At 40.7% G+C, this 24,393-nt stretch overlaps 1 protein-coding gene and 1 long non-coding RNA gene across 4 annotated transcripts in view; one reads left to right on the top strand and one right to left on the bottom strand.

The window, feature by feature from the left end:
• The window catches only part of LOC127590190 (potassium voltage-gated channel subfamily C member 1-like), a 91,918-nt gene that overhangs the window by 63,789 nt on the left and 3,736 nt on the right, over positions 1 to 24,393 (top strand). The window contains exons 2-6 of one of the 3 annotated variants that reach the window (XM_052049657.1): positions 10,572 to 10,703; positions 11,854 to 12,715; positions 15,458 to 15,683; positions 19,764 to 19,771; positions 23,436 to 24,374. In XM_052049657.1, coding sequence (XP_051905617.1) covers positions 10,572 to 10,703; positions 11,854 to 12,715; positions 15,458 to 15,683; positions 19,764 to 19,771; positions 23,436 to 23,587 — 1,380 coding nt within the window. In that variant the 3' untranslated portion in view covers positions 23,588 to 24,374. Of the gene's footprint in view, positions 1 to 10,571; positions 10,704 to 11,853; positions 12,716 to 15,457; positions 15,684 to 19,763; positions 19,772 to 23,435; positions 24,375 to 24,393 lie in introns of those variants that run through there. The other 2 variants (XM_052049655.1, XM_052049656.1) reach the window with 2 other exon arrangements.
• On the bottom strand, positions 20,664 to 21,972 carry LOC127590307 (uncharacterized). Its single transcript, XR_007959591.1, has 2 exons — positions 21,158 to 21,972; positions 20,664 to 21,035 (listed from the first exon to the last, which is right to left on the bottom strand). It is a non-coding gene; the product is annotated as an uncharacterized LOC127590307 (long non-coding RNA).

The following is a 24,393-nucleotide window of genomic DNA, read 5'->3' as shown; positions in this document are numbered from 1 at the left end:
CACAGTTGGAAGTTGGAAGTTGTGGGTCTACGCATTGCAGGATTGTTCAGACACATGTTGTTTCCCCATAATTAATGCACTTGTATCTTACAACAGTTATTGATTAAAACCACCTCTGTGGATCATAAAAAATCAATTTAATACAATACAATACAATACAATACATGCTGATTTATATAGCGCTTTCACAACAGCGGACAACTTGAATTAGCAGTAAAGCTGTGCAATGCAGTGATGTGCCCTCGTGGGGTGACGTCATGGCCTTTAATGACAAAGACAAAATCGTTCACTGTCTTCAATCAAATGGTATATAGGTACTGAAAAACAAATGGCGCGTTGAATTTACTCCATTTTATTTTGTCAAGTGGTTGCACAAAATAAAACAATCTGGATCCATATCCACTTTTTTTATAACCCTTTAATGCACCCTGTAACCTGATAACATGATAAGCTGTCCACTGTAGTAACCGCTGCCCCTGAAAAGGTTAAAGTTAAAATCAACTTTGAAAAAATGTATCTGGGTCCAGATGATTTTAGACCCCCAAAATGTGTCCTCCTTTTGGGGGCACAAGTATTCCGCTTGACACCAGCGATGCACTAACACACAGTCGGAGCAACAGGGCTGAGGTGGTAAAGTTTCTGAAGGTTCTTACCAACTTTGAGTGACTTTTTAAAACGTTTTTTAAAACTAAACTAATACTATGCCAGTACATTTTACTGATAAACTCTCACTGTAAATATTTACTTTTTGTTTTTACTCTCTTAATTTTCCTCGTTTTCTTTCCCGAAGATTTTTTTTTTCAGTGTATGTGGACAGTTTCTGTCCTTTTAAGCTTCTCTGATTTGGCCACTTTCATGTGCTTGGAGGCCACTTTGCCTTTTAAAATTTGACAGATGGGCCGGGTCAGCACAAGATACGGTACATATAAAAAACTGCATTTGTTGACAGTCCATAGCAAACATCAACAGAACAAAAGCATGAAAGTATTGACATTCTTTTTAAATGAGAACAGTGTTGTTGATCACCCATTTCAGCCAGTGCATTGCTGCAGATGGGTTGTGATCTCATCAGTAGAAATAGAGCGATCCACTGTTTTCTAGTAAGTTATCATATTTTCTTAGAACAGAATTTCCTTATGTGGGAAATAACTAAGGTATATGTCCTGTATGAATGTCCACATATGTTAACAACATATATGTGTGACAACAAATTGCAAAAATATATTGTCCAAAAACTGTTTATAACACAAAAACTGCAGCAAACCATATGTTTACAACAATATATAACAACATTAGGACTACCGGTATTTGCTACAAAATGACACTAGCAACAGGCCTGGTAGCTTTTCTTTCCACTCACTCACTGTCTGTCACTTGACCTCGCTTCGATCACCACATAAGACAGCATTCCTCAGCTGATTTCGTGCAACGAACTTTTGAAGCCAGCCACGGAACGCTTCCAAGTCCACGGTGCCCATAGCGCTATGGAGTTCGCCTTAAGGAAACATTAATTAACTCGACTTTCCGTCGAGCCGCAAGCAATTCACTTGGAGCAGGGAAATTGCCAGAATTGGACTGAGCAAGAATCCTTTTCTTGTTTTTCAAGGGCTCGTAGATTTGATTGATTAACAAGCTAACGCTTAACACATATTTGTGGTATAACCCATTTTCAAATAGAACGTGGCATAGTCATACATTGGCCCGAGTAAAAGTTTTTGATTTAAATTTTTCCCAATAATGTCTTATTATTACTTCGGTAATTTTCCTCAGTGACATGTGGTGAGGCAGAGATGCAGTGACTCCTCTAGAGTTGGATATAAATATATCTGAACCACAAAAAAAAAAGACGATTTCAGTTTTGTCCTTAAGTGAAACATTTCATTGTTTTCAAAGCTGTTCATCATGCTACAATCAACTACACACAGTTAACAATTTGTTTAAGAAAAGGTAAAATTCATCTTTTTTTAAACTAAAATAGCATATTTCTTTTCACTTAGCAGATTTACTTTTCCACAGATTCTCTTGCACAGGGACATACGGGGCCCAAAAATTCAGCCCAGTGGTGGTGCACTGTTGTGGATGCAGGCTACCATATAAATCATCCTGTATTTGTTTGGAGTCTCTAATTAGTTTTGTTGGATGTGTATTGGAAACTGTATAGAAACAAGGGCCTATGTTAAAAATAAATAAATTAGTGGGCTCGCTGATGGTGTAGTGGTCTCCTCTCCTGACATGTGGGCAGGCAACGTGGGATTGGTTCCCCTCGGTGACGGTGTGGATGCGGGGTGTGAATGGTTGTTTGCCTCGAAATGTGCCTTGCGACTGAGTGGCGACCACTTCAGGGTAAGATCCGCCTTCCACCCAAAGACAGCTGAGGTAGGTTCCAGCAAACTCCCACAATCCTGTTCAAGACACGCAGTGTTGAAAATTGAATACAACTTTATTGTCAATTGCATTGAATACAACTATCTATATATATATTGCGCGTCGTCCCGCACGCAGTCTGTCCTTCCGTCTGTCCCTTTTCAAAACGTACCTACTTCACCGCGCCGCCACTGCGCCGCTCAGGCAGTGGCTCACTACGATCGCGTGGGCATCTTAGCGAAAAAAATTTGTCTACCCACAAGCATTGCAATGAAATTGTTAGTTATTTAGTAGAGCTAAACATCTCTTTATTTTCGCGATAAGCAATGAAGATGAACAAAAAGTTGAACCAAGCAACAACACTTTTGTTCTTACCAGCCTTCCGCAGGAACTAGCTGATGAGCCGCCCGGAGGGCGGCGAACCAGCTAGTATAAATAGATGGATGGTTCGTATTTTTCAACTTCAACATGCAAGGGAGGCATTGGTTCCCCTGCCTACCTTGACCGCACGTCCCCGCTTTCCTATTAATCTGCCTTTTTATTTGGGAACCACTTGTCCGTTCTATCCTTCTCTCATCCCTTTACTGACAGTTTCTCTCTCTCTTGCTGACTTGCACATTCTCCTACACATAAATGCACTTAGGTAATTAGGATCTTCTTACTGCATGATGTTGGAGGTTTTCCTGTCACGTTCTTCCAATAACTTCCGGTAAATGATATGCTCTTTTTAGTAGTGGGAAGAGCGAAAATGTAATGTCACCGCACAATAATTGACTTTCGGCCACTTGATTGGTTCGACTTGTCTAAAAAGATCACAGCCTAAGGTAGTTTCACACTGCCTTCCTGGTTAATTGTTAGATCCGAGCCGTAATGCTTCAGTCATCATTTATTTGCCTGACTTGTTCAGACAGAACTCACCTAAACGAGGGATTGTTTAATTCTTAGCCAGTCATGGGTGTTTATAGCTTTGTGTTTTGGGTCGTTTTCCTCTTGAAGGAGCCGTGAAGAGTGACTAGGACCAAATACAACAGAAATATACCTGTTTATTGAAAAGCCACAACATTTGAAGAGTACCCTCTGGAGAGATATGACAAAGCTGGAGCTTTTTGTCAAATTACATCAGTGACATCAAAAAGGAAAAGAAAAGACAGGAAGACTGACAAGCATGGAGGGCATTGGGCATGTTCTGGGGCTTTCAGATTATGCTGGACAAATTTTAATTAGAGATGGCTTCATAAGCCCGTAAAGGTATTTTTGATGCTGATTCTAAAAAAAAAAAATGTGTTGACTTTTTTTCAAGCACATCACATCTTGAAGATCATTTCATTTTTTTTGTCTGTAAGTTTGACTATAAAAACTCTCACAATCAGGATTTTAACACACATTGTAATAAATAGCTATGACATTCCAGAAATAACTTCCACGTGTTGCTCAAACTAACCCTCAATTCATTAATATGATCACATGGACTCGTATAGGCATCTCTGGTGTGTTTGCTCCAAATTCATTATTTCAAGTTCTGAAACGAACTGAATGGCAATTGGATCCCACAAACGTAGACACAAAACAAAACGATGTAGCAAAAATATGTATTGAATAACGAAAGCACACCGACAAAGTACAAGCAGAAATCACTGGTCAACAAAAACCAGGAAACACAATACATTAACAAAAAGCGTTTGAAAAAGGCAAGGAAATAGCGCGGCAACAAGGTCAATAATCTGACAAGAGGCATAGGATCTTGGCAGTCCTTAAATACATGGCTGATTCATGATGAGCAAATTGGCAGCAGGTGTGCACGCTGGAGAACAAGCCTTGCGCTGCCACCTGCTGGACACATACAAGAACAGGATCATGTCATATTATAGTTATTCAATTCTTTTGCTATTTTTAAGCGGATTAGTTTGTTACAAACATCAGATGTACACCAATGGCTCAAGCCACATGTGTCATTTTAAAATCAGAGCATTATAATAGAGGTAATCATGATAGAGGTCAGTGCTTGAAGGGTTTACGCCAGCAGTGAAGGCCCTGAAAATCTACCACTGGGGCATTCCTATTGGTGTGAAAGAAAAAGGATCAGCAAGTAATGAGGAAATATAGACAGGCGAAAGTAGAAGATGAGGAAGATACGCGAGAAAGCCCGAGAAAGATCGTTGACCACAGGTGTCGAACTCAAGGCCCGAGGCCCAGATCCAGACCGCCATGTCATTGCCCGCAAAAGCAAAGCATATGTGTCAACTTCCTTGATCCTGAAATGTCAAATTGTCATGTGTGATAAATAACGTTGATATGTTGTAATTATTTCGTTACCATTCACACTCACACAATTGAAGAAACAACGAAGAAATAGTTGAATGAGTTCAAAATGAATCATCCATCTTTTTTTTGTGTGTGTGTACGATGTGTTGATTCAACATTTATTCGGTTTCACTGTCGTAACTGCCCTTCGAGGGAAGACTTTAAATCCAAAGTGACCTGTGACAAAAATGTGTTTGACACCCCGGCAGTAGACAGTTGTTGAGGGAAGGAGGTAGAGCAAAGATATAGGTCATGCTGAGTGAATGACAGGAGCAAGGGAATGGAATGATGTTGAGAAGGACCAGTGAGGCATTTATGGAAGCAAAAATCACATTCTCTGTTGTGGTATGTCATGTAGGTTTAATAACTGGAAGTAGAGTAGTGTATTTTTCACACTAAAAGACGCACTGGATTATGAGGTGCACCTTCAATAAATGGCCTATTTTGTCATTTTTTTCATATATTGGACACAGCGCACTATAAGGTGCAATCTACAATGCATCCACTAGATAAAGCTATGCTCAAGGAAGTGCCAACAGAACTGTAACAACGCCACTCGAGTCAAGCGCGCCTCAGCAGTCCATTGTCCGCTGCTCTCTGCTGTGTGCACGAGAGAGCGAGCACGTACGCACGTGGTTCAACCAATCAGCGTGACGCAACCCACATCACAGATCAAAGAAGCTTTGAACAAACGACAACAGCTAAGACAGTTTAGCTGTTGAGTCAGCTAAAACGGCTTAGCTCTTGAATTGTCGTTGCTACAGAACGAACAAATGTCAGTAAAACTTATTTAATAAAGCAGCGACACAGTCCACTTCACTAACAGCAAGTTATAACATTGACTCATTAACATTGAACTCTCTTGCCGCTGCTCTAATTCCGTGTTCAGCTGCGTACCCGATTGCCTTAAATTTGAACTCTGCGTTGTAAGCATGTCTCCAGCAAAGAGCCATTTTGGGGGTGACATATTACCGTAATAACCACACACAAGGCGGATTTTGAGGCGCGCTGTGAGCTTTTAAGAAAATGGAAGGCTTTTCTGTGCGCCTTTTAGTGCGGAAAATACGGTAACAGGATTACGATTAGGAGTCTGAAGAACTTCCTTTAGTCAGCATCAAAGTCCACACTCTCCACTGCACTTTTTAAAATCGCACTGCACTTGTTGCCTTCCAAACTAAAATCTGTAGCGACGCCACTCGAGTGAAGCGTGACTCAACAGTCGATAGTCAGCTGCTCTCTGCTGTGCCTGCATCAGCGCGGACGTGTATGCACAGACGTCTTTTGGCTTCAACCAATCAGTGCTGATGCAACGGATGTTACACATCAAAGACCTTTGATCTACGACAACAGCTAAGTGAGCTTAGCCACGACAACGGCTAAGCTAGTTAGTTGAGACGACACGACGCTCGAGTTCGGACGGACTCGCTCTCTTTTGAAAACTGTATGTTTCTCTTCTTTTGGCTTTTCTGTCCAAATACATATATTTTTCTACAAACAATAGCTGTCCTGTCCATGTCATTTTTCGTCCCACCGGGATTTAGACAGTGCGGTTATAAAGATACCGAAAATCTCTTTAAATCCTTCACGAGATAGGACTTGTTTAAAAAGCGGACAAAATTGTGAACGTGCCAGATTTAGCAGTGTACTCATGTTTAATGCTACATGTACCGTATTATTTATTTATTTATTTACGTCATTATGTAAATGTCGCTGTCATTGTCTTTTAATATAGTATTTTGTTAGGTTATAAAATCCTCTCCAGGGCTGGGCGCTGCAAATTAGCTTTTGCTGTAAGCGTATTGATGCACACATCAGACTGCTGTGCAGTTTATCGATGTTTTTGGATCTATCCTTATCAAATAAACCAATTAACCAAATACTCAACTCCAGAGCACATCAACTAACCTTACTAGGATAAGGTCTAAAATACTGTAATATCTACAGAACTTTGTAAATTCTGCTTGATTTTATTTTATTTTATTTTTTTAAAGAAAAACACTTTAAAAATACACAATTCCTCCAAACATGTTTATGAATTCGACCCTTTGTGAAGGTGCCAATCAAGTCTTCATACTGTGTAGGCACTTGCCCAAACTTGTAATCAGTGCAGTGCAAGGCAGGCACACAGACAATAAGCGTTCATACTTTCATTTACAATGTTCAGTTAATTTTCGTGCATGAATGTGGCATGTGGAAGGATGTCAGAGTTCCCGGAGAAAACGGGGAGAATATGCAAACTGAGCCTGAGCTGAGATTCAATCCCATTTCATGCTCCCTGTGACATATGATAACATGATAAGTAAGCTGTCCACTGTAGTTACCGCTGTCCCTGAAAAGGTTACAAAATGTTGACTGTAATTTTATTGATATAAAACATCCCATGTGTAAAGAGATTCAATGGAAAACCTGGAATATGTTGTGTGGTTCCCTTTTAATATTCTTCAGTCTAGCTCATCAGTGTGTGTTTTGTGTGTGCGCGTGAGATAGAAAAAGTTTGTGTAACCAGGACAGCTCTAGATAGGGTTGTTAAATTAGACCATGGTTAATAAGATGTGGGACCCAATGTGCTCTCTTTGGATTAGACGAAGACTTCATCTGTCTGTCTTCCACGTTGACCTGACACATACTCAAACATCACAACTTGTACACACACATGCTATTTGTGCACACACTAACAGTGTACACCATGACAACAAAATGTTTCATCAGCCGAAAATATAAACTGTATGCCAAAGCTTGATTAGCAAGAAAACAAAATTGCAACCCTACAAACAGATTTAAAAATAGGAGAAGAAGAAGAAGAAGAAAAAACTATTTGTCTCACAATGGAGAAATTTGCAATTTACAGTAGCAAAAATTATGAAAAAGAGAAAGTAGAAATTATATTTGCATGCACAAAGATTGACTGTAATTAATTATCTATCTATCTATCTATCTATCTATCTATCTATCTATCTATCTATCTATCTATCTATCTATCTATCTATCTATCTATCTATCTATCTATCTATCTATCTATCTATCTATCTATCTATCCATCCATCTATATGAGTGCCTATGAATGAAATTAAGGATTATATATATATATATATATATATATATATATATATATATATATATATATATATATATATATATATATATATATATATATATATAGATAGATAGAGAGAGAGAGAGAGAGAGAGAGAGAGAGAGAGAGAGAGAGAGAGAGATCGATCGATCGATATAAAAATATATTCCTCGTCTCACCCCTCGGTTGGTGTCCATCCCCCATTCAGCTTGGGTCCTCCAGCAGAGGCCAGGAAGCTTGAGGGTTCTGCGCAGTATCCTTGCTGTTCCCAGCACTGCGCTTTTCTGGACTGATGTCCGATGTTGTTCCCGGGATCTGTTGCAACCATTCATCCAGTTTTGGGGTCACTGCCCCGAGTGCTCCGACTACCACAGGGACGACTGTCACCTTTACTTTCCAGGCTCTCTCCAGCTCCTCTCTGAGCCCTAGGTACTTCTCCAGTTTGTTGTGTTCCTTCTTTCGGGTGTTAACATCCACTACAACAGCTTTCCTCTTGAGGACTTGCACACTGCAAGAATGAAGACAAGGGCACAAAAAATCCTCCTGGATCCCCCGCACCCTGCCCACCACCTTTTCCAGCTACTCCCCTCAGGCAGGCGCTACAGATCCATGCGCACCAAATCCAGTAGACACTTAAATAGCTTCTTCTCTCTAGCCATTAACTCCCTAAACAGTCACTGACGTAGTCACTCTTCTTGTACAACAAATACTGCTACTGGTCCTTCTAAAATGGTTTAATGATTTTCTACACCAACTGTACAACTGTCATAGTATTGTATTATACCACTGATCACTTAAGCTCTGCTGGATACCTTGCACTTTGTCTCACAGTTGTCACTGGGTGGTACCACCGCACTACCGTTCACTTACATTACGAAATGTCCTTACATACCTATTTGTCATGTCCTTGTTTATGATGATACTAATGCAGCGTGTTATACCGGAGACAAATTCCTTGTGTGTTCTACATACTTGGCCAATAAAGATGATTCTGATTCTGATTTATCTACGATCACGATATCCGGTTGGTTCGCCATTACCATCTTGTCAGTCTGTATCTGGAAGTCCCACAGGATCTTCGCTCAGTCTTTCTCCACTACCTTTGGAGGTGTTTCCCATTTTGACCTTGGGGTTTCCAGTCCATATTCCACACAGATGTTTTGGTAGACAATGCCAGCCACCTGGTTATGGCGTTAAAAAAACGGTGAAGTACCCTCTCCATGTCAAGGAATAGCGCCTGCCCTAAGTGGAGAAGTTCAAGTACCTTGGGGTCTTGTTCATGAATGAGGAGAAAAATAGAGCGAGAGACTGAAATCGGTGCAGCGTCAGGCTGCACCAGTTGATCGTGGTCCAGAAGCTTTGCCGAAATGCGAAGCTCTCAATTTACTGATTCATCGATGTTTCTACCCTCACCAATGGTCACAAGCTGTGACGGATACAAGAGGTGGAAATGATTTTCCTCCTCAGGGTTTCTGAGTTCTCCCTTAGAGATAGGTTGACAAACTCGCTTATGCGGGAGGGCTCAGAGTCAAGCCGCTGCTCTTCCCCAGGAGAGGAGTCAGTTGAGGTGGCTCGGGCTTCTAATTAAGATGCCTCCTGGACGCATCCCTGGTGAAATGTCCTGGACACATTCCACTGGGAGAAGGTCAAGCTGGCATGGCAACACATTGGGATCCCTCTGGATCCCTTCGGATACACAGATGAAAATGTAATGGTGAATGGTTTTCTCCATGATTCATAGCCTCCATCGACTGCAAGCGAGTATAAATCATCAATTTGTTTTGTGAGCATATTGAGGCACCGTATTACAGTTATCTGTGGCACTTGATGTGTACAGTACGCAACTGTACTGAGCATCTGGTTGGACAGGGATGACAACAAGCAAGTACCAGGTGATTACCGGTACTTGGTGAGAAGATTCTATTTCTATGTAGTACAGACAAATACTGTATGATGACTGTTTGGGGGTTACGATGTTCTATTTTTGTAAGACCAGATCCATGGAGAAATTTATCTCAGCGGTTAGGGGTTGGTGGTGAGGGGTGGGGGGGACATCACTCATGTACACACATAAGGGAAGAAACATGCTACTGCAGTAAATAAAAAGGGTTTTCAGGAGAGAGCATGAGCATGAGAGAGAAAGAAAGAGAGAGAGAGAGCAAAATAAGGTAATGAATGGTTGGGGGCAGGGGGATGCTGCAGCAAATAAGGGCCGGACTCACACACGAGCTTAAAAGAGAAAAAATAAACACGGATGGCTTGCAAAAACACTTCAGTTGTGTGTGTACATTCTGTCTAGAGTGCTTGATGTTGGATCCACGATAGATATCCACTTACCGGTATATGTTAAATATTCTTCCAACATTTAGGAAACTCACATACCTGACAGAATTTCTAATCATCTCATTATTGGTATGGTATTTACTCAATTTTCCTCATCCTCACATCACACTCTATATCATCTTTTCTGACTTGTATCCATCATTTCTCTCTGGCCGAGGGTGCTGCGCTCACTGGGTTTGCAGCATTGAGGTCATTTGCACTCACATCATTGCTCTACAATCCACGGTGCTACAGATACCCCCTAACGGCGGCTTTCTTGCATAACAGCTTCAACATGGTGCAATGGCTCAGAAACGCAGACCTACTCTTGCGCAATGAACACACTATTGAACACCTGAATGCAGTGTTCAGGTTGGAATGAGCCAAAGAAAAGAGCGCTCACAGATATGACAGGTGGCTGTAGTCATTTGCTGTAAGATGGGAAGGATGAAAACGGTTTGGAATTGGAAACATATTAACCCCCCCACCCCTTCCTCTCCCGCCTCTGCAGTATGTGGCATTTGGTTCCCTCTTCTTCATCCTCCTCTCCATCTCTACGTTCTGCCTGGAGACCCACGAAACCTTCTACACCATATACAACCTGACTGAGAACGTCACTGTCAGCAATATGACGCACGAGGAGGTACTTGATGTTTGAATGAGTTGATTAGTGTGAATGTGCCCCATTGTAAATTCATGGGGTCTGTCTTGCATTAATGACCAAAATACTAAAAACAATTGTCAATTGAGATTGGTTTGAACTTTTTACACAATAATTTTAGAGGAATACACAACTACAAGTCAGTGAAAGCAACATTCTTGGTACCCTTTCCTTAAGCCTTTCATGCACTTTGTAAACTTGATAACATGATAAGTAACCGCTGTCCCTGAAAGGGTTAAGATGGAAAAACCAACAATGGACAGTCAAATAACATCACACTGATATCAGTAACACTTAATCAAAGCTTACTTAAAATTGACTTATTAAAAAACAAGGGCTTTCCAAATTACGGCCCGGTGGTCATTTTTGGTCCACCATCCATTTTTCAATGGCCTGCGACATGACCCAAAAAATAATAATAAAATGAAATCAAACTGACTTGACATGGGCCGCAAGATAAGTGAAAAAAGGTGAAGGTGGGCATAGTGAGTAGGGAGTGTGTCAGAAAAATAGGTGCCATTATGAGTAATACATTTGTTTATATATCGTAGAACTTTTCACTATATAAGAAGATACCAATAAACCATTTACGATTCAAAGAATAACACCGTTTATCTTCAAAACACTGTAGTGAATAAAGATAACTCAATTTCAGAGGCAATACTAGTTTCTTCCACATTGTGCTCTGTGGCTGATTTATGATTCGCCTTAAAATCTTTAACAGAAAGCTGTTGAAATTCACTAGACACTACAAAACATTTATAATTGCTTTCTTCACTGACTTTAGCATGTTTCAAAAAGTTGAAGAATGTAAAAGTGGCCCTTCCACCCTTCTGTTCTTCTGTATGCGGCCCTCAAATGAAAAAGTTTGGGCACCCCTACTTTATGTGTGAATACAAAGTCAGGTTACTCAAATTATGTATTTGGCAGATTTCACTTGGACTTCATTTTAATAATTGAAAAAGAATGTGAAGTTTTTGCAAATTGCAAATATTATTTGATTTTTTTAAAAATGTGTATTGAATGTTTTCACTGTCATTTTGTGTTAGTTTCACATGCCTATTGATGTAGTGCAGTAAAATGTGAAGGCTTTGCTTTATTCAGTGTTATTTGTGTTGCTTCCACTCTACAGACAGTGTTTGAAGTGGTCACAGATGGATGGCTGACGTATGTTGAGGGTGTCTGCGTCATTTGGTTCACAATTGAGGTGCTACTGCGTGTTATCTTCTGCCCTGACAAAACAGAGTTTTTCCGCAGTGCCCTGAACATCATAGACATTGTGGCTATCGTGCCCTTTTACCTGGAGGTGGCACTTAGTGGCCTTTCCTCCAAAACAGCCAAAGACGTACTCAGCTTCCTGCGTGTAGTTCGCTTTGTCCGAATTCTGCGCATATTCAAGCTCACCCGCCACTTTGTTGGTTTGCGGGTCCTGGGCCACACTCTGAGGGCAAGCACCAACGAGTTCCTGCTGCTCATCATTTTCCTGGCGCTTGGGGTCCTCATCTTTGCAACCATGATTTACTATGCTGAACGCGTAGGTGCTGACCCAGATGATCCAACCGCTGGTGCCCACACGGACTTTAAGAACATTCCCATTGGGTTTTGGTGGGCAGTGGTGACCATGACAACACTGGGCTATGGAGACATGTTTCCCAAGACATGGTCAGGGATGTTGGTGGGCGCCCTCTGTGCCTTGGCCGGTGTTTTGACCATCGCCATGCCTGTCCCAGTCATTGTCAACAACTTTGGTATGTACTACTCCCTGGCCATGGCTAAGCAAAAACTCCCCAAGAAGAGGAACAAGCATATACCCCGTGCACCACAGCCAGGCAGTCCCAACTACTGCAAACCGGATGCCCTCGCCATGGCAACCGCCTCACCGCACAGGCTGATGGGCAATGTTCTGGGGCCTGGCATGGTGGGATCTGGCAGCATGATGGGTGCCGGAGATTGTCCACTGGCACAAGAGGAGATCATTGAAATCAACAGGGCAGGTATGTGATTGACGGGAAAGTAAGTCTCTTGTATTTTTTACGGTGACTGTGAGAGTTGTTCATATATCATCCACATAGCCCATTACAATTTACAGCGCTGACCTCTGCCAAGGCTAAACAATCAGAATTTTAACCATCACCAACACAATTATTCACCTCATAGCTAATAGATTTGAAACAACGTGTCAGTATTGCAACACCACAATAATAATACATAAACAGGCAAAGTGCATGCCAGAATGTTTTCCTTAGAAAGTTTTTTTTTAAAACACGCACATCATCAAACAGAAGTCAGAAGCACCCCTGTGAAGGTACTGTAGCTGTATCGATGTGTATTTACAACCAAGTGCAAACCACTGGTCACATTCATGAACAGGAAAGCCTTGTTAGACTCTGTCAGAATCAATGTTCATGTCCAACAATCTGTTTTTTAGACAAAGGAAATTTGTATCAGCATGATTGATGCAGAGACAACAAAGCATACCACACTAGTTGTCAAACATGGCAGAGGAGGTGTTTATGTACATGAAGTGTGTCAAAATATATACCGGTAATATTGACTCTCTTTCCATATTCAAAACCCAGCTCAAAACCCACCTATTCAGACTTGCCTACCCGCCTTAAATCTTTCTTTATTTATTTATTATTTTATCTGTGTTTTACTATTGCTCTTGGTTGTACAGTGTCCTTGAGTGTTATGAAAGGCGCTTACAAATGTGATGTATTATTATTATAAAAAAAGTTCCAGGACCTGTGTCACAAAAGATATATTGAAAACCAAACTATAAACGACACGTATCAGCTTCAATGTGGACCAGCTGATCAACCAGCACATCTATAAAGAGATCCAGCAGTATCGCTTTTGTTCAGTGTGGGAGGAAAGATACTTGTGGCTGTGATGCGTACTCACGATGCCCAAAGCATCTGACGGTTCCTAGCCAAGTAGAACATTGCACTGGAGCAATTTCCCCATTCACCCAACCTGACACGGCGCTGTGTTTTTTTTTTTTTGTTTTTTTTTTTCCCCCAAGCTCAGGACAGTCATCAAGATTTTGAAAATGTGGATGACATCAAGATGGTAGTGACGACGCTAGAATCCCTCCTGGACAGAAATGTCTGGGAAAGTGCTTTGGTGTCACGTCCCGTGTTTGCCAGCAGTGGGCGGGCTTTCTCTCCGCCGCCCACACACCTGTTACGCATTGGTCGGTGATTACTCTGCCTTTATTAGGACGCTCTGGCAGTCGACTCACTGACGGAGAATTCCACGCCGTGCCATTATTCTCTCGCTCAGATCCCTACCTTGATTACTCGTTACCTCCTAGCCTTGTGGCTGTTACTACGCGTCATTATTCTTCTTGTATGAAATTTATACACTTGTCTAATCAGACCTTCCTCGCCATTTGTTTTCCGCGAGCGTTTTCGGTTGTTCCCTTTATTCCTTCCCAGGTCCTTATTTTGACCAGCACTTTTTGTTATTTTTCCCTGTCGGGTATTTTGTGTTCTTTATTAAAGACTCCCTTTGTTCTCTGACAAAATCGTTTTACGTGTCTGCTTTTTCGGGGATTCACCTCCTTATTTTGTTGTGCACGAAGCGATCTTTCCATCGCTTCGGGCACAACGTGACATTTGGACTCCAGGGGGATGACCTCTCAGGGGAAAACATGTAGTTTTTAGTATGGGTCTGAAATGTATTTTTCATGACACCAGTCCTGGAACTTTATTGTGTCATATGTATTGTATGTATGTATTTATTTATGGCTAACTGGCTAACTCGTGTTCATTGATGATACAGTATGACTGCCAGCAGAGGTGATGAGTTGTGAGCTTCGCTGGGCTTTACTCTCAGCTTCCATTCACCCAAATGCTGAGAGAGAGAGAGAGACAGAGAGAGAGAGAGCGAGAGAGAGAGAGAGAGAGAGAGAGAGAGAAAGAGAGCCTAATTGCAAGAGTTTGCCGTCACCTATTTATAGAGAGGGAAGACAATATTTCACAACGTAGATATAAAGAACTCTAAACTGATAATAATGACTCTAATACAAATGTGAAAGTAATTTAATATCTGATGAGATAGATACTTCACATATGTACGCCATTTGCAGCGATAAAAAGCTAATATGATGTCTCTGCATGGGTTTTCTCCGGGTACTCCGATTTCCTCCACATTCCAAAAAACATGCATGGCAGGCTGATAGAACGCTCAAAATTGTCCCTAGGTGTGAGTGTGAGCGCGGTTGGTTGTTCGTCTCTGTGTGCCCTGCGATTGGCTGGCAACCAGTTCAGGGTGTCCCCCGCCTAGTGCCCGAAGACAGCTGGGATTGGCTCACACCCCCCCCGACCCTCGTCATGATAAAGCTGATCAGAAAATGGATGGATGGATATTACAAACTGCCTCTCAGTCAGGAGATCTGAATCCAAATCAATCAATTTAGTTTTTGACCCCTCATAAATTTATGCTGTATGCCTCCGCTGCAATCACATCTTTGACTGGTTTTGTTGAATTTCAATGAATTTAAGGTTGAGGTTTGAAAAATCACAAAAACTGTTTACAGTTCCGTTTCAAGCAGCCTGTTTTTTGAACTATGATTTTCATTTTAGTTCTGTCCTTCTGTTTATCTCGTTATTATGCCCTATCACCGTCCACAATGTTACCGCCTTTATTCTTATCTCAGCTTTCCATTTACTGTTTTGTGCTCTTAAATGTCCTTTTTTTCTCTTTTCCTACTTCATTTCCTTCAAACCTAGATTCCAAACAAAATGGTGATGCGGCAGCTAATGCAGCAGCACTGGCTAATGAAGACTGTCCCACCATTGACCAGGTTTTGGGGGATGAGCGGAGCCCAGCCATCGGGGGTCATGGTTCCACCACCAGCCGCGAACGTTACCCACACGATCGGGCCTGCTTCCTACTGAGTGCTGGGGAATTCCAGCGTACAACGGATGCCAATGTTCGAAAAGGTAGGAGCAGCAAGTGGCGTTCGGAAAAGCAGGAGGTTGAGAAAGAGATCTTTGCGACGCAGGGCACTGGTTCTTAATCAATAGGGCTCTATTTTTCCGAGACAGAGCATTTGCGGCGGGTGACAATGTTGAGGATCTTGATTTTCGAACTCTTTTGGCAAACCGTCCTCCGACGAATTGGCCGTGATGTCGCAGCATGGGGAGCGGTGTAGAGATTCACCTGGCAGACTGAGAATTCAGTGGTAGAAATTCAATCTAAACTTTCGGTTGTTTAGTCCACGTCTTTGTTGCTGCGGGATAGACCGTAAGTTTAAGTCACTTGCAGACAGATAGCAGGATAGCAAGTTCGTTTGTAAATATGTGAACAATGGGCTTCAAATTATGAATCATTGAAGAAATGCCTTCAAAAAGCATATTGCCGTATTGGCCCGTATACGTATAAGCACCGTATTGGCCCGAATATAAGAAGGCCCTGATTATAAGACGACCCCCTCTTTTTCAAAACTCAAGTTTGAAAAAGGACTTTTTGAACACCAAATTAATTTTGATACAGAAAATAATTACAGTACATCTGAAACAAATGATTATAACAATATATTTGAGAGAAAAAGCATGTTATTTTGCCTAATTTAAATCTTAATATCAGAACATTTAAACATGTAAATTAAAGTTCAATCACATTCGTAAATGAATGGCTTCTGGTTTTTGAAATGTAAATTACGTCATAACTTCTCCTCAGCTGCCGGTTAACCTGGCCGATCTTCGACCCCCTTTTCTCCTGATTGTTGCTACGTTTCTCCATTTTCTGTTATCTCTTTGATTATTTTCTTCTCTTTTCTTTTTTATCACTATTTTTTATTTTCCTTCTTCGTGCTACCGCTATTTTTATTTTTATTTCGATGATATCTGGCTCCATCTAGCGACGTAAATGGGTATAACTTCTAGAACCCGAATATAAGACGACTCTCACTTGTCTTATTTCATTGCAAAAAACACCGTCTTATATTCGGGCCAATACGGTATTGTGTAGACTGAATGCATTTTCTGACTAATTCAAACCATTCTAACTTTAAACTGTGCAGCTTATCCCTACCGATGCCAAAAAATTAACATTTTCCCTCTTGAAATAACTGACGAAAAGTTCAAGAATCAGGATTTTTTCACCTTTAATTTCTTACATTTTTTTCAAACCGTTCCAAGTATCAACTGTTCAGCTTATCCCTCTAATTTTATCCATTTCAAAATTAAAGCCAAAATTGAGAATTTTTAAAATCTAAGTTAATTTTTTTTTCTGAAACATGCACCGAAACCCATTGTATCTTTCATACAAAAAAAATCAGCCACCCTGTTAACTTTTTGAGGATTGTAAAATTGCTTTACAACAGCGATAAAAATCTAAACATTTCTCCTAAATACACACTCCCCACATCATATTTCCGACAAATTGCAAATTTTCATTGCAAGTCATACAACTGTAAAATTTTAGATGGTGATTGTAGAGATAATGATGAATGCTTGATTTTTCCATCTGTAGTCTTAAATATGACCACACTTATCTCCCACAGTCAATCATCTCATCCAAGTTCAGCCATTGGATGTCATATTTATAACATCAATTTCTGTATGCAAACCATAAACTGTAATCTTACATTACAACTTTTAATGATGAATGTTCATTACCCTCCCCCACCCCCTCCCTCCACAGGAGAACCAGAAAAAAAATAGTTCATAATGTTGAAAAATAAATCCAAATCATCCTTTGGCTGGTTGATTTCAGATCTCTTTTTCTTAAAGGCCTTAAATAAAATGGACAAAAACCACATGACAACATTACCCCTTTCATCCACCAATAATGATAACCTGTGTTTTATTGTTTGTTCTTGTATACATTTTGTGATCTTTGCTCCATGTACAGCCCTCCGTACGCAGTGGTGTTTGTTTTTAAGTACTCTATAAATAGAGTTGAGTTGAGTTGGAACCTGAGAACATGATAAGATGTACACTGAAGTGACCGCTATCCCTGAAGCGGTTAAATGTAATACAAAAAAAAGAGTATTTGGCCCAAAACAAACAGAATCACTCTGATTCCATACATCCACTTTCTTCTGCTGCCCCTCCTACACGCACACGCGCACACACACACACTTATACAGGCAGCACATATTTAGAATTAGATGAGTGCAGCACTGTTTAGAATGCAGGTTTGTTTATTAGTGAGACTGATCCTCCAGAATGGAATGCTGCTTTAAGGTAATGGGGTTTTGGGGAAGGTACTGCCGGGTCAGGGTTTTAAGTTCAAGATTGCATGTAGTTGTTGTGTTCCCGTTTAACTCTTTGGGTTGTGGCAAGTCACATGTTTGTACAAAGTATGTTGATTGTCTGTCCTGACGGTTACATGATCCATCTGTTCGTTTTTCAGCCTGTTTGTATTTTTTTTATTTTTTTGTTCCTCTCTTGTGTTCTAAGTTGGTTCATATTTGTATCTGTCTGTTCCTTTTTCAGCTGTCTTCCTCTCATCCTGCTCCTCCTCCTTCTCCTCAAACCCCGTCTCTTCTCACTCTGGTACCTACCGATAGGGGGCGACAAAAACACACTCAAGTGGTGGGATAGCTTGATCCAAGCAAAACTAGATCATACTAAAGTATACTAATGTTGCAACATAAGTTATTTATTGTGGACAATTTCGCTATTCAGCAACATAAACTTGATATAATCCTTGAGAGGGAGAATATTATTATTGTTATTTTTATTACTACGATTATTATTATACCAGGAAACTGTGAATCAAACGTGGGTGCCAGAGTGAAAGTGGCCAATTTGCACTGGTTGGCACATTATTCTGCCAGGCCATTGAGAGCTGGTGGTTGATTGGTTGGTATTCTCTTCTCTGTCTCCTCTGGAACTGAGCCCAGAACAGTTTTTTACATCACAGCCCTCTGAGAGCACTGCCTATTTGACAAAGGACTGCAGTCCAAAATTGCATTACAGACTCTGACTGGATTTTATTCTGAACCATTTTGATTTATACCAAAATATAAACATTACATTGACTACCAATTGATGTCACATGGTGCTTTTGCTGCCCTCAAACACTGATTTCTGATCGCTTGGGTGATTCTGCAATCTGTAGTTGGCGTGTGAAATGAAGGACATATTTCCAGGGCTATGTTAATTCAAGAGTCAGTTGGATGCAAACCCGCACACGGAAGAAAGAAAAATACTGCGTCAAACATTAAAAAAGAAGAAGAAGGACAGTAATTAGCAACTACAGCAATTTGTGCTGGCTGGCATAGCAGAGGTTTGCTGTACGAATCATACTGTCAGTTGTGATTTTAGATTTTGACTTTTTATTTCCTAGTCCTTCATTTGTTGTTGAAAACATATCCGGGAAATTACACAGACATTCATGGCATTATGTGTGGTTGCATAAAAGGAAAACAAAAAAGTTATTTTTCTGTTGAACATCAATTTTGAATTTATTATTTTAAAAAATAGGGTGATTTTTTTTATTGTGAAATGCAGGGTTTTAAAAAAAAGCTCAAATTGCACACTGTCATGTTAATTCACAACAAATTTCTCACAAATCGGTCTTCTTGTGACTCTTGCGAATGTTTCTTGTGACTAAAGGTCAAATTCACTCAAGAATTGCATGTGACTTGTTTGCGATGTTAACCGGTAAAAATGGAGCCAACAGCCCTGCCAAACACATTCTGTCTCAGTGCTCTGGTGTTATTTGCGCGCATTTACATGAGGAAATCTGCAAATATTTGGCAGAGAAATTGCCCACCTCTATGTAAATGAGCTTCATTGATAAATAGCATCTAATTCACTAATACCTGTGTTAATAGCCACATGCAGTTTGAGTGAAGCAAATAACGTCTTGAGAAAGCAGACGTAAACTTGCAGATGAAAATGAACGTCGGAAAAAATCAAAACAGTCGCCACCGTGTTTTAGATCTCAAGGCCATTATAATGCCCTTCTGAAGCTCCAGCATAATTTCGCATAACGAGGGAAACACTTATGTCCATTAACTCCAAAATATTGAGACAATAACTTTGATATTTTCAGAGATTTATGTGGGTATGTTTAGAGATGTGTATGTGAAATTTGGTGACGATTGATAAGTTTTCATACCATCCCATTCACACCTCCTCGGTCAGGTCAGTACCAAGCTCCCGTTCTAAAAATGTCAACTTCCTCTTCCTAGCTGCCATTGTTCTGCCACAATGTTCCCGGCGCAATGCCAACAGTGATATTTTGCATTGCCATCTGTAGCTTATTTCAACTGAGGAAAAATCAGGGCCAAACTTGTACCGGTACGTCATGAGTGCAATATTCTTGGTGAATTGGACGTGACGACAGAGCAAACTGCGGGCGCGAATGAAGTGCAATTGAAGGTTCTCTCAGGTTATATTTTTATGTTAATTGCCGTATTTTACGGACCATACGGTGCACCCAAAAGCATTCAATATTATGAAAAGCCGACAGTGCGCCTTATAATCCGATGCACCTTAAATATGAATCAATATTCTGAATTCTTGGACATACTATTTAAAATGTTCTGTAAAGCGGTTTGTTCCAGCTGCAGCAATTGTGAAAGCTGTGTATATAAATAAAGCTGTATTGTATTCCATTTAGTATCGCTTCATCGAGTGGATGCTTATCGCAACCGCTATTGTAGCTTCTATTCTATACGCCTTATAATGCGCTGCGCCCTATACAGTGATACGTCTGCTTACGAAATTAATTGATTCTGGAAGAAATTTCTTAAGTAGAAAACACGTTCCATATAAATGCCTTAATGTGTTCTAAGCCCCCCAAAAATTCAGACACAATTGTTTCCAAAAGCATAAAAACGCATCAAAATATGTAACAAATACATGTTACAATTACAGTACAATAAATGAGAGTTATGCATAATGTAAAAAACAAAGAATAGAGTAAAGAATAAAAATGATGGTCATTTAACTTGTATTTGCGTCCTCGTCACTGTTTGCCCTCTTCATTTCATGTTCCCTCTCAGAAGTGTTTTTTCCCTGGCTTTTTGTAAAGAACTGATCCAAAGATGTTTGCTTTTGTCGGCTTTTAACAATCCTTTAAAAATGTCCAAGGCAAACATCAGCATAGTGAGCGATCGCCGTACTGATGAATGCTTTTTCTGGATGATTCACATTTACATCAACGAATCGGAACACTTCATGGTCTGGGGGGAGAATGACAAGGACGCTGCATAGACACATCCATCTATCTACACACATAGACACATACGGTAGCGGTCCCTCTTAGCCAATGGGATGCCAGGATGATGCTCAGTAATAGCCAATGGCAGAGCAGCTATGAGTATGTTGGGTTCTGTATTTTTACCTTTCGTATCTTGAAATGTCTTTTGTAAGAAGTGGCAATATTTTCCAGTTGAAGCGTTTCGTAACTTGTAAATTTCGTATGAAGAGGCATTAGTAAGTAGAGGTACTACTGTATATGAAAACAGCTTTAAAATAGCCCTTTCGTTGAAGTGCGGCTTATACTCCGAAGTGTGTTACAGTATGGAAAAATATGGCACTCTATGAAGCAAAATACCATTAAGCGCAACTGCTTTTACAGCATTGGCCCTTGAGGAGAACTTTGGCAAGCTCACATTGCAGAGGTAATATTTGAAGAAAGATCGTTGCACAAAACAAGGAAAACAAGGAAATGGATGCTGCATTAATCACACACTTGAGTTTGAGTTTTATGTCCTCCCTGAGTGCCACCATGTCTCCATAACATTTTATCTATCCCCATCCTCAGCATCCTCACTGTCGAAACATTATTGATTATCCTCATTGACAAAGGGATCAGATCTGAGCTGACTCCTGAGTATACTGAGCTGTCCGGTGATATTAGGCTACGTTAACAAATCTGCTCCCAGCAACCAAGGCAGCCCTGCTTTGCCAGAACGTAGCTTTTGAGCTCCCTTGTTGTCTCTACAGATTCGAATGAAGCTCCCCTGCCTGGCCCAGCTCCAGCATTGACGTCAGTGCAGGGGTGCCACATGTCCACTGCCGCTCAATAAATGTTTGCTAATATGCCCTGTTAAGTACTGTCAGGTTTAGTTGCACACACCAGGAAATGCAAGACTAGCGATTTTTTTGTGATCGACACTAATGTGATGAGAGTCAAATGAGTTGATGACTCTATTGAAAATTTTACAGTAAAGCCATCCCCACTCTTTTACTGTTTTGCTTTTTTGCTGCATGGACCAATTTGCCATGAAGACATATTCTTACAGACTTGCTTATGAACATGTAAAACGAAATGATTAAAAAAATCAGCTTGGCATTATGCTGAAGGTAGTTGTTGTAATTCGTGGGACCCCTGTGCATGTTTCTCTGAAATGAACTGGTCTTATCTTATGAATTGGATGTATGTATAGCAGGTATAGGCAACTTAAGTGGTGAGGGGGCTACTTGGCAGACCATTTCCAAAACTATTTTAAATCTGGACAACATATGTGCATACATTCGGAATACACATATGGTTGTTGTCCTGTGAAAAACACAAATTTCCATTTTTGTCATTTTTTTAAAAATGTGTCCGAAACACGGATACCCTATATTTTTTTATATTCTGGATTTTTCCTTGTTTCTCTGGGATGTTTTGTTCCCCAATTCATCCATCCAACCATTTTCTAATTCGCTTATCCTCACGAGGGTCGCGGGTATGCTGGAGCCTATCCCAGCTGACTTCGGGGAGAAGGCGGGGTACGTCCTGAACTGGTTGCCAGCCAATCGCAGGGGACACATAACAACCACTCACACTCGCAATCACACTTAGGGACAATTTAGAGTGTTCCATTAACCTGCCATGCATGTTTTTGGAATGTGGGAGGAAAACCCACACAGGCACGGGGAGAACATACAAACTCTACACATGAATCGAACTGTTCCCAAATCTTCGTGGAAAAGATATATTGGGAGATATATCAAAATTTTGTGACGATTCTTTTGAATTTGTAAAAGATATATTGTGAGAGGGACATGCTAGCCACTGGTCCACTGTTGCATAAGTATACAGGAAGCAATATAGACCTAAAATTTAACCTTTGCAATGCTGCCGGACCGACATCTGTGTTTCGAATTCTGTCTGAGCTCAGTTCCAGATGACTAACCCATGCATATATTGCTCGCCACAGTCGATGTTCCAAACATGAACCACTACTACAAGCACTTTTGGAAAGAGTCTCTTCTCTAGGAGAGATGCAGAGACAAAAAGAAAAGGACAAGAATGATTAATGAATTTTCACAAACATTTGAAGATTTGAGGATTTGTATTCAACGATTGTATCGTCCCTTGGACACAGCTGTGCCACCCAAATGTATGTGTTCAAGGGATATTGTGGCAACTGATTTTTGTAACCCATGTTTCTGTTTTGTCCTGTCTCTGTCCGTCCATCTGTTTGCCCCTCTGTCTATCTGTCTGTCTTTTCCAACTTCCTCCTTTGGTCTCAACTATTTCATTTCGTTTGGGCTGGTTTTGTTTTGAACTTCACAAAATGCTTGTTCGTCAACAAAATGCCTTATATATTTGCTGGTTCTAATGTGTGCTGCCGTCATGTATGCATAAATGTATTTAACATCTGTTCACTTTCAAATTTGCATCACAATCCAATCACACACATGGTTCACATTACTACTTTTTCATGAAAAACATGAATGCGCATTGTGGTCGACATCTTTCTTTTCTTTTTTTTTCATCCATGGATTTGTGCATCCCATGGTCATGTAGCCACAGGTTATGAGAAATCTCGCAGCTTAAATAACATCTCTGGGATGACGGGCGCCCCGCTGCGTCTCACCCCTATCACCAACTCCACCTTTGAGCATTTCGAGCCACCCGGCCTCAGGCGATGCCACTCCCCCATCCCCTCAATCTTGTAGTAAAGAATAGCTACCGAGGAAATATCACAACACACAAAACGACAGTACATTTCGAGCTAAGTGGCGGGGGGAAACAACAAAAGACACACATGGAAAGCTGTACCTTCAAAAGACGTTAGCCATCTCAACTACTCAGTTTTACAGACTCAATATGAATACAGATCATTTTAAGAAATATTAAGGTCCTAAAATGACCCACACTCCTTTTGAATATAATGAAATAGGTAGGTAGATTGGCAGGTGTATTTTTTTAAATACTCAAACATACCTGCGTGACTAACAAGGACAGAGACAAGGTTAGTTTAGCTTGATACTGCGTAATAGCTCAGCTAGCTTCCCTGTGCTACTTCCTCCCTCTGTCAGTTGCACCTGCACTTGTCCCAATGTCTCAATCGTTGGAGATTTAGTCTAACTCTTAAACAGTTCCCTGTATGGTACACACATGGCCGTAAGGATTTGCATTCATTAGATATCGCACAATAGAGCAGTGGCATCGTGTAGAGGTAGCTAGCATATTGTACGGAAAACAGCTATGTCTTCCAACATACAGTTTGTACAGTATGTGGAGAAGCACTTTGGGTTCACTTGGAGTTTCTTCAGTGCAAATCCAAACCGAACAAAGTGCATTGTGTTCGCAGGCTTATCGTCAATTTTGCACCCGAGTGAAAGTATCTCACAAATGAAACGTGGATATACCGCTGTACAGTGACTACTCTAACTTATACCCAACTTTCATTTTGTAGTATTGGACCTGGAGCAGATAGGTTAAATTGTTACGCCCCCCCCCCCCCCCCCCCAAAAAAAAA

Source organism: Hippocampus zosterae, chromosome 17 (genome assembly GCF_025434085.1).
Source record: "Hippocampus zosterae strain Florida chromosome 17, ASM2543408v3, whole genome shotgun sequence".
NCBI classification, from domain to species: domain Eukaryota; kingdom Metazoa; phylum Chordata; class Actinopteri; order Syngnathiformes; family Syngnathidae; genus Hippocampus; species Hippocampus zosterae.
Note: the sequence above shows the minus strand (reverse complement) of the source record. Positions and strands in the feature narration are given on the sequence as shown.